The sequence below is a fragment of the Bos grunniens genome, chromosome 14 (genome assembly GCF_055505025.1).
Source record: "Bos grunniens cultivar Pamir isolate PY7600 chromosome 14, Bosgru_T2T1.0, whole genome shotgun sequence".
NCBI lineage: Eukaryota > Metazoa > Chordata > Mammalia > Artiodactyla > Bovidae > Bos > Bos grunniens.
Window position 1 is genome coordinate 4443671 of NC_141178.1, and position 17562 is coordinate 4461232.

The 17562-nt window shown below is 38.4% G+C and overlaps 1 protein-coding gene and 1 long non-coding RNA gene across 9 annotated transcripts in view; one reads left to right on the forward strand and one right to left on the reverse strand.

Annotated features, from left to right (window-relative positions):
• The window catches only part of RALYL (RALY RNA binding protein like), an 829453-nt gene that overhangs the window by 690822 nt on the left and 121069 nt on the right, over positions 1-17562 (forward strand). For all 8 annotated transcript variants that reach the window (XM_086335788.1, XM_086335791.1, XM_086335790.1 and 5 more), the window contains one exon: positions 5917-5949. In XM_086335788.1, coding sequence (XP_086191914.1) covers positions 5917-5949 — 33 coding nt within the window. The remainder of the gene's footprint in view (positions 1-5916; positions 5950-17562) is intronic.
• The window catches only part of LOC147358967 (uncharacterized), a 40368-nt gene that overhangs the window by 19329 nt on the left and 3477 nt on the right, over positions 1-17562 (reverse strand). The gene's annotated exons all lie outside the window — the stretch shown is intronic.

A 17562-nucleotide genomic window follows, 5' to 3' on the forward strand; every position in this document is an offset into this window, starting at 1 on the left:
ACTGGGTATCAGTTTCCTCCTCTGCAAAATAAGATCTACTTCAGAGGCATCGTGATGCAAAAAGAAGCCAATGTTTATAAAGCATTTTGAGTAATCTTGGCCCTTAGTAAAGACAGCTTAGTTTTTTTATTGTTGTTAAATACAAAGTATTATAAATCCTCTAGCCCCAAACATTGATCTTCATTTCTCATTCCATTTTATTCTCTACTGGCTCTTATTTTTCTGAAGGCTATCATTTATTTATCTTATTCTACTCCTAATTCTAGGGAGTCCTGAATAAAGTATTACCAAATGCACGACCTACTTCATGTTCAAAGAAAATCCCAGGAAAGATAAAATCAATCTTCTTCTTCGCAAAACAATTATCTTACAAAAAAAGCTCAGAAAAGTTCTCTCTGGGCATATCACAACATAATCACCTGTTGCTAAGGGTAAAATTGATAAACAATTTTCTCCAAAGGTGTATTTCTCTTAACAGTTTTTTTTTTTTACATTTTTCCACTTTTCAGAACTAAAATTGCAAAAAATGAGCTATTTATAGATTCAAGGCAGTTTCATCCCTTAGAGTTAACTATTAATATCTGTCTTTGGGACAGTCGTGGCTGGCAAGATCCCCTCTCTGCCAGGAACTGTGCTAGCTTTTCTGTATTCTTCATTACAGCCCCTTGAGTTGATTATGATGTTTGCTATAAAATTAATGAGAACAATGTAAGGCTCTCTGAATCATCTCAAGGTGAGAAAAGCTGACTTCACATAATGAGCAAGGATTGGATAGTTGGTCACAAAACACAGCAGGATCCAGTGTGGATCAACTGTCCCTTTCCTCTGCTGTGTGTGATCATCTTGAGGATAAGACATGAGAGGATTTCCTGGTGGTGCTCCCCACTAAGATTTCCTGTTCCCCGTCACCACTGGAAATGCTTGGGAGTCCTGGTACCTTGTCTTCATGACTTAATAGTGACTACTGGGCAACAATCTTGCCTTTCTGCTCAGCTGATAGCATCACCAAGTACGTCCCCCATGAGCCCATTGGAAGGCTTAGCACAGAGTGTCAGGAGCTTCTTATCCAAGCAGAAACACAAGTTTAATGTTCTTACCAGTCTTAATGAAACTCTCAGGTAGCCTATTAACCAGGATTAATGTCCTGAGACTAGGACATAGTGATAGAGATAATAAGTAATAGAAGCCTAAGACAGGATGGTCCCTGGAAGATAAAGGTGTCAGGACTGGCTTTTTAAATTAGATAAACTCAAAAGATAAATAGAGCATGATAGAGAAAGGAAGGGGAAAACAGTATTCCAGTATAGGAGCAGAAATTACACCAAAACAGGGCTAAACCAGATTTGTTTGGGCTATAAATAGACAAATCTCTTGGAATAATATGGTTGGCAAGAGAAATGATTTAAAAAAAAAAACAAGAAAAGTTGATATGGGGCGTGTTTGTGAAGAGGTTTTAAATGGCAAGCTCGAAAGTCTGGGCATCTTTCTATGGTTAGTAACATTATCAAGAAAGGTGGTAACATGAAATTTGTATTTTAGAATTATTCTTTCACTAGGCTCAGAGACTGACTTGGTATTGTAGAGAAGAAATGCAAATTATTTTGAACTTTGAAGTCTGTATCAAAATAAAGAGTGCCACATTTGAGTTGTTTCCAGTTCCTTCCAACTGTATCATTTTTCATCTAATGGCAGCTTTTTTTCTGTAAAGATCATATATTAAATATTTTAAGATATAGACCCTGTTGCAACTACTCTCAACTTACTATTATAGTACAAAACCTCCTTAAACAATATATGAATGAATGAGCATGACTGTGTACCAATGAACTTTATTTATGGACACTGAAACTGGAATTTCATATGAATTTTCAAAAGTTCACAAAATATTCTTCTTTTGCTATTTCCAACCATTAAACTTAAAAAACCCCTTAGCTTGTGGGCTGTGTAAAACCAAGTGGTAAGCAGGATTTGTACACCCTTGGTTTATAGCACATCAGTCAGAATGCTGTGCAGCATCATTTTGAAAACTTTGGATTCTCTTCTGAGATCTTCGGTTGAGAACTTGGAAGGAGATAGTTGAAGTGGTGAGTGATGTGGTGAAAGTGGAAGAAGGTAACTAACTAGTAAGACTAACCATGTTAACCATTGGGGTCAGGGGGCAACATATGTACCTTATATGCTCCAATCCACCAGCTATTTATATGAAACCTTCAGGGAAAAAAAGGGGGGAAATCAATCAATAATTATTTTAAACACATTCTGAATTCGGCATTTTAGTTATCACACAGGGAAAGGCAAGTGGTGGGTCTTGCTTCTGTTAATGGCAACCCACTCCAGTGTTCTTGCCTGAAGAACCCCATGGACAGAGGAGCCTGGCGGGTTACAGTCCATGGGGTCGCAAGAGAGTCAGACACAACTGAGTGACTAACATGCACAGGACGCCTGTAAGGAAAATGACAGTGCAGCCCCTAAACAAGTGGGGTGGGCAGCAGCATGGAAGGAAGCTTAGTGCAAGTCAAGTGCACCAAGCTAGAGCAGCTCTGAACAAAGAGTTTCCATGTGGAGAGACCAGCCAGGCTGGGATAGGGGAGGAGAATGAGCCTGGGAACTGAGTGATGAGAGACATAAGAGGCACATAAAAGGAAAACCCACTGAACATTGCTAACTGAGACGTGGAGAGGGAAAGAGCAGTCAGACAGTCAGTGTTTCCACACTCTCTCTGCATTGCTCAGTGCTAAGAAGCACACAGCACTGAGGGGCATGGGGCCAGCTGAGGCCGTGGGGAATGAAGAAAGACGAGACAGGACCCGAGCACCTTCAGTTCAGTTCAGTCACTCAGTCGTGTCTGACTCTGCTTCCACATGGACTGCAGCACGCCAGGCCTCCCTGTCCATCACCAACTCCCAGAGTCCACCCAAACCCATGTCCATTGAGTCGGTGATGCCATCGAACCATCTCATCCTCTGTCGTCCCCTTCTCCTCCTGCCCCCAATCCCTCCCAGCATCAGAGTCTTTTCCAATGAGTCGACTCTTCGCATGAGGTGGCCAAAGTACTGGAGTTTCAGCTTCAGCATCATTCCTTCCAAAGAAATCCCAGGGCTGATCTCCTTCAGAATGGACTGGTTGGATCTCCTTGCAATCCAAGGGACTCTCAAGAGTCTTCTCCAACACCACAGTTCAAAAGCATCAATTCTTCGGTGCTCAGCCTTCTTCACAGTCCAACTCTCACATCCATACATGACCACTGGAAAAACATAGACTTGACTAGGCGGATCTTTGTTGGCAAAGTAATGTCTCTGCTTTTTAATATGTTATCTAGGTAGGACATAACTTTCCAAGGAGTAGTGAAGTAAAGTCGGTCAGTCATGTCTGACTCTTTGCGACCCCATGGACTGTAGTCCACCAGGCTTCTCCATCCATGGAATTTTCCTGGCATGAGTACTGGAGTGGGTTGCCATTTCCTTCTCCAGGGGATCTTCCCGACCCAGGGAATGAACCCGGGTCTCCCGCATTGCAGGCAGACGCTTTACCATCTGAGCCACCAGGTTGGACATAACTTTCCAAGGAGTAAGCGTCTTTTAATTTCATGGCTTCAGTCACCATCTGCAGTGATTTGGGAACCCCAAAAAAATAAAGTCTGCTGCTGTTTCTACTGTTACCTCATCTATTTGCCATGAAGTGATGGGACGAGATGCCATGATCTTTGTTTTCTGAATGTTGAGCTTTAAGACAACTTTTTCATTCTCCTCTTTCACTTTCATCAAGAGGCTCTTTAGTTCCTCTTCACTTTCTGCCATAAGGGTGGTGTCATCTGCATTATCTGAGGTTATTCATATTTCTCCCAGCAATCTTGATTCCAGCTTGTGCTTCATCCAGCCCAGCGTTTCTCATGATGTACTCTGCATGTAAGTTAAATAAGCAGGGTGACAATATACAGCCTTGACGTACTTCTTTCCCAGTCTTTGAACCAGTCTGTTGTTCCATGTCCAGTTCTAACTGTTGCTTCCTGACCTACATACAGATTTCTCAAGAGGCAGGTTAGGTGGTCTGGTATTCCCATTTCTTTCAGAATTTTCTGCAGTTTATTGTGACCCACACAGTCAAAGGCTTTGGCATCGTCAATAAAGCAGAAGTAGATGTTTTTCTGTAAGGTCGAGTACCTTACACATGCAAATAACACACTTAAAGTGAAGTCTGATTGACATTAGGTTGAATCATTGGCAAACACGGGAAGGAGGGCTTCTATTAATACCCACATGTTGGCTATTTCTCAAGTATTATTAGATGGAAAAATAAGGGAGCAGTGATATCGTGATGATTTGCAAATAAGTAAACAGTCTCCTGAATCACATAATATAGAATCCCCCTTATTTCTTCAAGGTAATTTCTTTTGATCATTTGTCAGTGGTCATGTCTTATAAAACAAACAAACATATTTCATTGTTTATCCTCAATGTTTTTCTCTTAGATCTGTTTGCCTATCCATACCATAAATATATGGGGAAAACAAGCATATAATATGACCAATAACTTACGTGGAAGTCTTAATAATATTGGAATTCAGTAAGGGAAAAAGTTTCATAAATATATGTCTCCAACTCAACACCAGCAATTGATTTTCTCTGTTTCTTTCCTAAGTGTTGCTGCTCAAAGGGACCCTAGGGTGCCTGCTCCCTAAAAGAGTCCCTTCCTGCTATAATACTGTTCACCAAGCAGCAAGGCTTTAGGCAGAGAGCCATGTGAGCTCATCCAGTAAGCAGACAAGGAATATTTCTAATAAGCCATTTTTATATATACAGAATGAAATAGAGACCAAAATGATATTATTGTCTTCATTGTTTAGACTTGTAGAAAAGTAAAGATATTTGGCTTAATTCTAAAATAGTCCCTTTAGCTGTCCATGTCAAAATACAATCATCTGGTGATCAGTGAATTTTTAATGCAGAATTAAATTTCTTGCCATTTTCCTATAACTATTTATGAATAAAATAGTTTAAAAGATGAAAGTTTCTCAAAAATTTTAAACACTGGGGTTTAGATTAAAATGTCCTCAATATTTGCCTATATTTACCCCATAATTATAAGTTGAAAAGCTTACATGAAAATGAAGTGGTCAGTATACACCCAGTAGCTGGTCTCCATAGCTATTATTAGGAAATATTTAGAAGTAGATCCTTTCCTGATTCATTTACCTTTCACAAATAGTTAATTTATGAAATCATAAAATTAGCTAAGAGCAAATCCTAGCCTGTATTATAGTGGAAAAAGCAAGCCCCAGAAGGTTTTTAATCGGCTTGCACAAGATGCCACAAGTAGCTGGAAGCTTCGGGATTATAATTCTCCTTCAATGTGTTAGGAAGCACAAAAACAACCGGCTCTTAAGAAACACAGAGGAGGCAGGAGTCCCTAATTTCTCTCCTCCAGCCCTAACTGGGGTTGCTTCTAATAAATGACCAGGAACAGTATGCTGCTTCTCTCTTCATCACTGGAAACAAATTATTCAGTCTATATTTAACCAAATGCATTACAAATTGCTTCACTACTACATAACCATCAACAGATGTATTAAAACTTCCACAAATTACTATTAAAAAAGGAAATAAGTAAATGTAGAAAGTACAAATCAGAGTTAGACTAACAATATTATCTTAATGTATTATTTAAATGCTACATTTCCATTCCATGTCTCTCTCATCTTATTTAGCTTCTGCATTAATCCAGATAGAATTTGAATTAGTCTAGATTAGGTCTTAATATATTATTTACAGTGTTTTAATGGAAAGAAATTGTGCATTTTCCTCCAAACAAGTATAATAATTCTGTCATTCAAGTAAAAGAAAAATTTTCAAAATTCTATCATTCATGTAAAATAGAAAATTGTTATATTAAAATAAGTTTTTCATGTTTTTTTCATAGACTTGAATCAAAGGAGCCTTTCCTGTCAGTTGGGTGAGTATATGTCTAAATTTTCAAAATCTCAGTTCTCTAACATCTTTAATTCAAATTAACAAGGTCTTCTGAGATAATGTTTTCAGTCATCAAACCCCATATTCAAGGTCATAACCTGCCACCGATGCATCGTTTCCTCAGTAATGTGGCTATTTACCTTTAAAAGACAACTAAAATGCTCCTTGAGACCACTGTTTTGTGGTCTCAGAAATTTAACTAACCAGTGTATATGAGATCCTGTATCCTCTATAAGAGCTAAAAAAACGTTCACAGTGATTATCTCATCAGATGAAGGTATGGTTTGATGGTTTTAAAAATCCCTCTGAACCACAGCTCACTCTTCCTAATCACTCTGCTCATTTTTGTACTGTTGGATTTCATCTACCCCAGTCAGTGTTTCTTCCCCCTTTCCTCTAAATCTGTCTCCAAAATCTTTATCTTTTCCCGTCTGTCATTTCACTTTTATTTCGCCACTGCTTACACTGACTGCTTCTTTAAACACAAAGCTGAGGAACCCTGGAGCAGATTAAGTAAGACTAACGCTTGCCCTCTCTGATAGTATCATTCTGAGTCACAGAACGTGTTCCAAAAATAATATACCGTTGACAAGAATACACATGTACTGTTTTTAGGTGTTTAGCTAATTGAGACTCTGCAAAAATGTTTTCACTGATCTACCATGTAATCTTTCACTAACATACCAAAATGTCTTACTAAAGGACTTTTGCAGCATTAGGGTGGATGTTTTAAAAATATCAGAAAACATTGGAAGATGTGACGTCTACTTCAGAAGAAATCATGCTGTTATTTGAAGAGGGGAAAAAAAAAATCACATGTCAGCAGCCAAGGCCAGAAACATGGGATGGCATCACATTTTTCAATGACGGCATTGGATTTCTTTCATTACTTTGTTCGCAGCCGTTGAATATTTCTCACACTCACTGAACACGCTTCCCTCTGTCCTTCTAGTCCTCCTAAAAGCATTTCAGGAGGCCATTTGAATCAGAAGAATCATAGTAATTGCTGGGGCTTCTGGGAGAGGAAAACGGAGTAGAGGCCCTTACTGGAGGACTTCATGAAAAATGAAAGGTCAAGTTGGACTGGCCCCCAAAATCGTTAGACCATGCTTCTTCCTTCATTCATCATCAGCTCCCATTGTTAAAAACCTTTAAGCCTAAAGTGATCTTTTTAATTTTGAATTCATGTGCGTCCCACCCTCAAGTCCGGAGGCTGAAATCACTTTTCTTCACGCCTCACTTGACACAGTTGTTTGGCCGCATTTCCCGTTCTCTTGACTACTTGAGACAAAAACCCATTTATTGCAAACTTCTATTTTACAAGGGCAAAACCTGAGTAATCTTTGTTTTAAACGTCTCAGAAGTTTAGAACTTGGTATGAGAGGACTGAGAAAAAGTTTCCCGAAAAGAATGATCTATTACTCAGCAAATACTACTCAAAATGGGAAAACCAGTGTGGCAGCAAGAATATATTGCTTTCCTTAGATATGTCTTAAAATAAAGTGGGGTGAAACAAGTAGCCCAAATAGTCCTGCTGACTGGCTATTTTGATTTATAGTGAAATATCTCCATTCCCCTCCAAGAAAATGATTTTAAATAAGACCATTCAAAAGTATATATGAATCTCACTCCTTACCCTGTTCAGTAAGAGGTATGATGAACATAATGGACACTTTTGAGCCTACTAGGCAACAGGCAATCTACTATGAGAACCATGATTCAAATTTGTGACTGAATTAATCCAGTCCCTTGGCAAAGGGAACGAATAATCTGATGTATTGTCTGTGGTATCAGTTGACATGTGAGTATACACGATTGAGTTTTTCTAGAGCCCTGTACACCTTACTCACATTCATTTTAATTCTATAGTCAGTAAAACTTATATTAATGAATAAATCAGTACTAAATATTGCATGTTTCAGTCCATTGCCTGACAGAGTCTGAAAGCACTTTTATGTATTTATGTACAGAAGTATGTATAGGATTTTCTTTTGCCTTCATAGGCTGTGACATTTATAAACTTATTTTATTGGTTTCTGCAGTTACGTAAACTCCCAAGCCTCAGATTCCTAATTTGTGAAATGGAGATCAAAACAGAAAATTTAGATCAAGGATTTAGCATTGTTCTTATCACTGTTGACAGCTCTCAATGAGAGAGCTCTGAAATAGCTCAGAGAATAAACCTCTACTTTTACAGATTATCCCTTGACTTACATGTAGAAACCAAAGGAACTTTTTATGTTGCTGTTGTTTAGACGCCAAGTCCTGTCTGAATCTCTGTAACCCCATGGACTGTAGTACTCCAGGCCTGCCTGGAGTCCCTTACCATCTCCTGGAGTTTGCCCTAGTTCATGAAATTCCAATATTTTGGCCACCTGATGCGAAGAACTGACTTATTGGAAAAGACCCTGATGCTGGGAAAGATTGAAGGCAGGAGGAGAAGGGGATGACAGAGGATGAGATGGTTGGATGGCATCACTGACTTGATGGACATGAGTTTGCACAAGTTCTGAGAACTGGTGATGGACAGGGAGGCCCGGTGTGCTGCAGGCCATGGGGTCACAAAGAGTTGGACATGACTGAGTGACTGAACTGACTGATGTCCATTGAATCAGTGAATGCCATCCAGCCATCTCATCCTTTGTTGCCCTCTTCTTCTTCTGCCCTCAGTCTTTCCCAGCATCAGGGTCTTTTCCAGGGAGTTGGTTCTTTGTATCAGGTGGCCAAAGTATTAGAGCTTCAGCATGAGTCCTTCCAATGAGTATTCAGGATTGATTTCCTTTAGGATGAACTGGTTTAATCTCGTTGCTGTCCAAGGGACTCTCAAGAGTCTTCTCCAGCACCACAATTCGAACGCATCAATTCTTTGATGCTCTGCATTCTTTATGGTCCAACTCTTGTTATCTGTACATGACTATTGGAAAGACCATAGCTTTGACTATATTTCTCTCCAAAGCAATGTCTTTACTTCTTAATACTATACTCTCTAGGTTTCTCATAGCTTTTTTTCCAAGAAGCAATCATCGTCTAATGTCATGGCAGCAGTCACCATCTTCAGTGAGTTTAGAGCCCAAGAAGAGGAAATTCGTCACTGCTTCCACATTTTCCTCTTCTATTTGCCATGAAGTAATGGGACAGGATGCTATGATCTTTGCCTTTTTAATACTGAGTTTTAAGCCAGGTTTTTCACTCTCCTCTTTACCCTCATCAAGAGGCTCTTTAGTTCCTCTTTGCTTTCTGTCGCTAGAGTGGTATCATCTGCATATCTGAGGTTGATGATATTTCTCCCTGCAAACTTGATTCTACCTTATAACTCATCCAGCCTGGCATTTCACATGATGTGCTCTGAATATAAGTTAAATAAACAGCCTTGTTGGTTTTCTGACATAAAAATTGTAAATGGAATAAGCATGAGTGTAGATATTCTGTTTCATATTTCAATGATGAACACTAATAGTTATTATTTAAATTTTTAATGGAAAAATATTGATAAAACTTTAACGTGCATCTCTTAATGTAAATTAGGGAGCAAAATTCCTCCTTTGATAAATGTGCTACAGTAATTATGAATAAAAAATTTAAATATTACAAACATAAATTCAAGCTAAAGATTCCAGTGGAAAAATTTGTCACAGAAAGTTATAACACAAGGAAATATTTGCTTATGGAAGAAGGTTAGGGAATGATGAAAGGAAGTTAAATGAAATTTCAGATCTTAGACCTTCAACTGTGTGGTGATATGAGAGGAACTTTCATATGCACCAGTGAAATATTAGTAAAATAATATCATTAGGAAACATTAAAATAAACTTGAGTCTAGAGTGAGACATGAAGGCTCATCCCAGAGTCTGAGTCTGTTAATTCAGGGAGGTCAATGCTAAATTGCATCAGTCGTGTCTGACTCTGTGCGACCCCAGAGACGGCAGCCCACCAGGCTCCCCTGTCCCTGAGATCCTCCAGGCAAGAACACTGGAGTGGGTTGCCATTTCCTTCTCCAGCGCATGAAAGTGAAAAGTGAAAGTGAAGTCACTCAGTCGTGCCCAACTCTTCGCGACCCCATGGACTGCAGCCCACCAGTCTCCTCCACCCATGGGATTTTCCAGGCAAGAGTACTGGAGTGGGGTGCCATTGCCTTCTCCAGAGAGGGCAGTAGGTGCAGTATTTTCCAAAGCTATGTAGGCGGTTCTGGTACCAGCCAGGCCTGCAGCCACCGTCCACATGGTTTGCAGCCTCCCTCGTCCTGTCTGTACAAATGGTCACAGGTTGTTCGTGCAGACATTTAAGGTCGGTGGAATCTCTCCAGACAGTCTTCACACAGCTTCCCATGGGTCTCTTCCTGTCTTGGATGTGTATGGCGGAGGTGGACACATTGATCTAGAGTTGTCCACCAGAGACCAGGGTAGATGTAAAGACACCAGAAGATGTGCCATGGAGGTCACCATGGTTCACAGGGAGCACAGCACCTATGCTCAGGGGCATAAAGCTCGTTCCAATGTTGTCCTAGACCTAGGGTTGGGGTATTTAATAAATATTTTGTTATAGGAAAATAAAATGTTTTATATTTAAAATATTAATTATTAAATACTATATTTAATATATAGTTTATATGTGACATGCATTACATATGTAAACTGATTAAAATATATCACATAGAATACATTTTATTATAAATATGATAAATTTAAATAATAGATTCAAAAATTCAAGTATTTTCCTATCTCACTCACCTCTCAATAGTAAAAAAGAAAAATCAACTGTATTTAGAACAAAGCTTAGCTTGAGTGCTAAAAAGTGCTAGATGGCTCATAGTCTGTTGATCCTCAAAACATTACATTTTAGAGTGATTTAGAAAACTCTTCTGGCAAATGTTTTCTTGTATGTGGCATCAGTTAGATTCTGATTTTGGAAATCAACTGAGAGAGAACAGACGCCAAGTTTGCGTTCAGCAAAGTGAGTAAGAACCCGGTGATGGTCCCAATTAAAAGTCTAAGATATAAATCTTAGTTTAAAACGTCTTGCCTTAGAAAAGTTTTACACCTTTTTAATGAAGAAAGAGATGAGGGGAAAGGCAACTCCTGTTCACTTGACATTTGAGATTCATAGAGTAAAAGGACATGTCAAGACGATGCATGAATTCCCTTCAAGAGCTGTGTCGACAGTTTGCAGACACTGAGCCACTTGAAAGTACACTCGAGGCACTAAGTGAAAATTCCCATGTGAACTGTTTCTTCTTATCTCTTTAGCATGAAGTTAACCTTCTTCAAAGAAAACTTTTCATGAGTTGTATTTTAGAATCGAAATTTTGAATCATACCAAATTTCGGTTGATGAATTTTCCTCTAAGTAGCTTTATTAGATGGAGAAGGCGATGGCACCCCACTCCAGTACTCTTGCCTGGAAAATCCCATGGACAGAGAGGAGCCTGGAAGGCTGCAGTCCATGGGGTCATTAAGAGTCGGACACGACTGAGCGACTTCACTTTCACTTTTCACTTTCATGCATTGGAGAAGGAAATGGCAACCCACTCCAGTGTTCTTGCCTGGAGAGTCCCAGGGACGGGGGAGCCTGGTGGGCTTCCGTCTATGGGGTCGCACAGAGTTGGACACGACTGAATTGACTTAGCAGCAGCAGCAGCAGCAGCAGCAGCTGTATTAGGAGGATGGCTATTTACTGCATGGGTAAATTTTTTTTTTTCAGGCTTTTTCATTGTATTAGAATAATTTAATTAACTCAGAAGAATTTAAAATTTTTTATTAATATAGCTCAGAATGTGTTGTCTCTCAGGCTTGGCTGAGAGAGATTCAAAAAACATCAAGGATAAAATTATCAAAATTATTATATTTATCTGTTAAAGCACTGGCTTTAACAGTGAGTCGATCATGCCCCAGCCAAGCCTGGAGTTCCCACAACCCTGACAAGTCCCTGACCTATTCTACTAAGTCCAGCTGAGAAGGAGCTTACACTGTCAAAAGAGCAAAGCTCTGGACTTAACTGAAGCTCTGGACTCTGCAGCTAACAGTATTCCTCATATAATTGCCAACACCTACATTTTGTCAAATAATTTTCCTTGGGGAATATTTTCCCCTTTTCTTTGCAGTCCTGGAACTGAATTTGGAGCTTCAGTGTACTTCTGCTGGTGTTATACAGATGTTATTACACTTTGACATTCTTATTAGGTCAAAGATTTACATTAGTTTACTTCTATCCATGTTTTGTTTGAAACTTTGTGTTTACTGGTGCTTTACATTATTATACCATAGCTGCCTGTTTTAAGAGACTAAATTCTGCCATTGATTTCCTTGATTTAAATTCCATTCTGTCATTTCCCAGCTAGATGCCTTGGGCAATTTAAGTCCTCTGAACCTCCATTTTCTCCCTTGAGATAATAACTAACTATTAGGGCTGTTGTGAATGAGATAATATTGCAAAGTACTTAGAACAGTATCTGACATATAGTAAACAGAAAATAGATATCATTTGTCATTAACACTTTGTGCAACAACTAAATTATATTATAAATCTTTCCTAAAGAAGTGAGTTCTTCCAAATGGCAGAAATTCCAGCTAATTAAATCCAAAGGCCTGAATATTCTAGAAAAGTGGTAATGGAATTGAATTCTTGGAGAAGAAGCTCCGAAGAGAGTGAAATCAGCACAGTCGTGAACAGGGACTTTACCTTGGAGATCTTTGAGGAAGATAGACAAGAAAAAAATAGCATGAAGACAGGACACAATTTTGGAATGTGCTTACATTTATATAAAATAACAAGTACAGTATTTAAAACTCCAATAAGAGCATGAAAATAGGAAAGCAATACCACCGTAGGGATAATTATAAAAGAGCTTCAAAAAGTAAACAAGAGAATCATAGACTACTGTAAAATGATTGGTGTTGGTCAGTCACTTAGGGATTAAAATGTTTGATCTAGGAATTGAGACATTAAAGAAATTAGCCAAATTGTCCAGAGAATTTTTAAAACAAAAAGTAGAACTTGAGTCTATCCTCCATGTGAACTAAGAATTCAATGGAGAAGTAATAAGAATAGTGTCCCCAGAAGAAGGAACTGGAAGGAAAAATTGGCAGCAGGGAGAACTGACTGCACCGAGCACATCAGGCACCCCAGTCCAGCAAACTTGAAGGTTCATGAAAAGAGAGGAGAGATTAAGATTGGCGGGTTAAATTAGTGGTTGTTTGCAGAGAAATTATACTAATGCAAAGAACTTTCTTTACCTTCTGTGGGTTTAGTAGAGTCATTGAATTATTGTGGCCTTCCCTGGTGGCTCAGCTGGTAAAACAATGAGGGAGACCTGGCTTCGATCCTTGGGTTGGGATGTTTCCCTGGAGAAGTGAAAGGCTAACCACTTCAGTATTCTGACCTGGAGAATTCCATGGACTATTCCATGGGGTCGCCAAGAGTTGGACACGACTGGGAGACTTTCACCTTCACTTTTCACTTTGAATTGTTGTTATGTGTATTTGTTTGTCTGTTTTGCTTTTAACTGAAGAATGGTCTCCAAAGTGAGGTTGTAACAGAGCCGTGTAGAACACTGTTGCAGTAGCTCAGGCATGACTTGAAAAGAATCAGAACTTGAGCAGAATGACATCACTTTCACCTGTTAGGATTCAGTTCGGTTCAGTTCAGTCGCTCAGTCATGTCTGACTCTTTGTGACCCCAGGGACTGAGCACACCAGGCTTCCCTGTCCTTCACCAACTCCTGGAGCTTACTCAAACTCATGTCCATTGAGTTGGTGATGCCATCCAACCACCTCATCCTCTGTCGTCCCCTTCTCCTCTGCCTTCAATCTTTCCCAGCATCAGGGTCTTTTCCAGAGTCAGCTCTTTGCATCAGGTGGCCAAAGTATTGAAGTTTCAGCTTCAGCATCAGTCCGTCCAATGAATAGTCAGGACTGATTTCCTTTAGGATTGAATGGTTGGATCTCCTTGCAGTCCAAGGGACTCTCAAGTTTCCTCTCCAACACCACGGTTCCTCTGTCCATGGGATTCTCCAGGCAAGAATACTGGAGTGGGTTGCCATTCCCTCCTCCAAGGGATCTTCCCAACCCAGGGATCGAACCCACATCTCTAATGTCTCTTCATTGACAGGTGGGTTCTTTACCACTAGGGCCATATGGGAAGCCCTTCATAATGTGTACGTAATTTCAAAACATCATGTTGTATACCTTAAATGTATGCAATTTTCATTTGTTAAAAACAATCAAATCTCAAAGAAAAAAAAAAGGATGGAAAAGAAATGCCCGATGAAATATTATTTTCTTTAATAGTATCAGAATCAGTGAGTGATTGAGTGATATCTTAGGGAAGTTCAACTGAATTGGGTGGGATGTGGTGACAGAATGACAGGCTAAAATCCAGGTGTAACACTGAAACTAAGGAAGAGTTAACAAGAAACTGCCTCTAAGCTTTAAATACACCCATCAGACATCATGGGATCACTAATGGCCAATTCAAAACCTATCTTTTGATGGTGTGGATCCAATTTTCTCTAGGTCTCCAGGGAAAAAGGGATAAGGGGATAAAGTCAATTTTCCTCTTCTAAAAATTTATTTAAAAAAAATTTTTAGACACTGTGCTACCACAAAATTAATGATTCTTTTAGCAACTGCACTTGTTTCATTTTTTCCAAGGTCCTCCAGGCTACTTCTCTAGAGAGTACACAAAGTTTCCACAGTGCTATTTTTGTAATCTAAAGCAGTTGTGCTTTCAGGCCTGATGCTACAACTGTAATTTTAATTTATCAACCTGCCACTCAGTAAAATGCTGTAAAAACATTCGAACACTTAAACCCATCATTTGTTTCTGCACTTGTCGATGACACTCTTCTGTACTTGTCAAAATCATTTAAACTGCACTATGATAGCATACACAATATCACCAATAAATTGGATAATCAATCATGTATGTATATATTTTGACAGTGGTGTCTTGAATGGGTTCCAGGACACACTTTTAAGAAGCAATCATTATGCTTCAATACTAAAAAAACAGTACAGTCATCAGAGTCTTCCTCAATTCTTACAATTTAAAAAATGTCTTAGGAAGCAGAGAGGCTGATTATGACTCAAACAGCTTTTACTGCTTCAGTGAAATGTTCTCCTTGGGGAAAAGGAAGTAATTGCAGATTATAGCAGGCAGGAATATAGTGTTACTTGGAGGGAAGAAAATACATAGGATCATTAAATAGATTTATTTAAGTTCTGCTTATAAAGAAAGCAGTGGTGCAGGACTTTATAGCTGATGATATTTCAGAAGAGTGCTATCAGCACTTTCACTACCATCTAATTTGTTCATATAATAAAGTGTCACATTAAGCCAAATGTCACAATTCATATCAGATTTATTTTGAAATTGTTGTCATTATATATCATATAGAGCCTCTCTCCAAAATTTGGATGAGATCTTTGATCATAATTGTCATTTAAAATTAATTTATCATTTGATATAAATACATGTAGGAAAAAAAAAAGCACCTGTTCAGTCATTAAGTCCATTCAACCCAGCAACAAATCTGGTATCATATAGGCTACATGACTGTTTAGCATAAGTGTTGTTAAAATTGTAAAAATAATATTGACCAATCTAACTGCACCATCTGAACTCTCAGCCATTACAATTTTCACCATTTAATTATTTTTAAAAGGCAAATCTAATGAGACGACAAAATCTGTGGAGGATTTAAAATCATGTCTTTATCACACAATTCTAACTTATCCAAGCAAATTTATGGACATCAAATACATATATATAAGAAAATAAATTGCTACACTTGGCATGCATAAAATTCCACAACGAGAAGAACTAATCTCGAGTGATATTATGGAATCAAAACGATTAAGGCTGTGACAGGTGTGTTAACTCACACAACCACCACTGTTTCCACATTGCCACTGATACTGTTTGTGAGGAATTCGTTTTTAAAATGTGAAGCCGCATTGGAAAGGGTAAGCATATAATCTGATTGATGATAGATATGTTTACTGAATGTATTTATGAATAAAATAGAAATGGTGGCTCAGATAATTTAGGTGTCATATGTAGAAATATCCAATTTGAAATAAAATCGTAGTCTTATGTGCTTATGGACTCTGTCCTGAACACAATCACTCACTAGAAGTAAGTATGCAAAATAAAGTGCTTTGCTTTCATTCATCTGAAATCAACCCAGCTCAAAGGAAAGAAAAGTAGTTAAGCTTATTTGAAGAGAATAAATTCTTGCTTTTTTTTTTAGCTCCATAAAATATACCTAAATCTGGCTTTCTAGTTGAATCATACTTGATTATCTAAATAATTCCCTAGCAGTAAATATTTTCCATAGAGGGCTCAAGGTATTGATTAGCTTTTATTTTTTGTTGCTCATTGAATCGTTACTAACTCTCATGTAGCTACTATAGATACTATAATTCTTTCAATACAAGAAAACAGAAGGAAAAATGATGTAATGTCCATAAAGACATACGGCGTATCGGTAGCCATTGGAATGGAATCCAGCTTAGGCTTTTTTTAAACAGCTGCCAGTTTCACGCATACTAACACTTCATGCTCTCTTCTGAGTTTCATATTCATTTGCATCATCGTGAAGGCCTAAATAATACCCTTAATTATTCAGAAAAATACATAAAAAGTTATTTATTGCTTTCAGAGACATTACAAATCCCAGATTTGCATTATAAAAGTGCTGGCAAAAGTTTCAAAGCCTCACTTTCCAATTAAATCCTGTTCATCCAGCCAAGAATTACTGATCTTTATTTCTTCAATCTCAAAGTTGTGACCTTTTAAACATTTTCAATGACATTTTCAAAACACAGAATACTTTTTGATTCAAAAGGTTTCCTGCTTAACTCTGCAGAACAAATCAGTTATCACAGCATAATCAATAGTGGCCAAATATTAGCGTAAGAGATAAGAAAGCCTTCCTCAGTGATCGATGCAAAGAAATAGAAGAAAACAATAAAGTGGGAAAGACTAGTGATATCTTCAAGAAAAGTAGAGAGACCAAGGGAAGTTTTCATGCAAAAATGGGCAAAATAAAGGACAGAAATGGTGTGGACCTAATAGAAGCAAAAGATATTAAGAAGAGGTAGCAAGAATACACAGAAGAACTATACAAAAAAGATCATCATGACCCAGATAATCATGATGGTGTGATCAGTCACCTAGAGCCAGACATCCTGGAATGTGAAGTCAAGTAGGCCTTAGGAAACATCACTACAAACAAAGCTAGTGGAGGGGATGGAATTCCAGTGAGCTATTTCAAATCCTAAGAGATGATGCTATGAAAGTGCTGCACTCAATATGCCAGCAAATTTGGAAAACTCAGCAGTGGCCACAGGACTAGAAAAGGTCAGTTTCATTCCAATCCCAAAGAAAGGCAATGCCAAAGAATGCTCAAACTACTGCACAATTGCACTAATCTCACACACTAGCAAAGTAATACTCAAAATTCTCCGAGCCAGGCTTCAACAATACGTGAACAGTGGACTTCCAGATGTTCAAGCTGGATTTAGCAAAGGCAGAGGAACCAGAGATCAAATTGCCAACATCCGCTGAATCATGGAAAAAGCAAGAGATTTCCAGAAAAA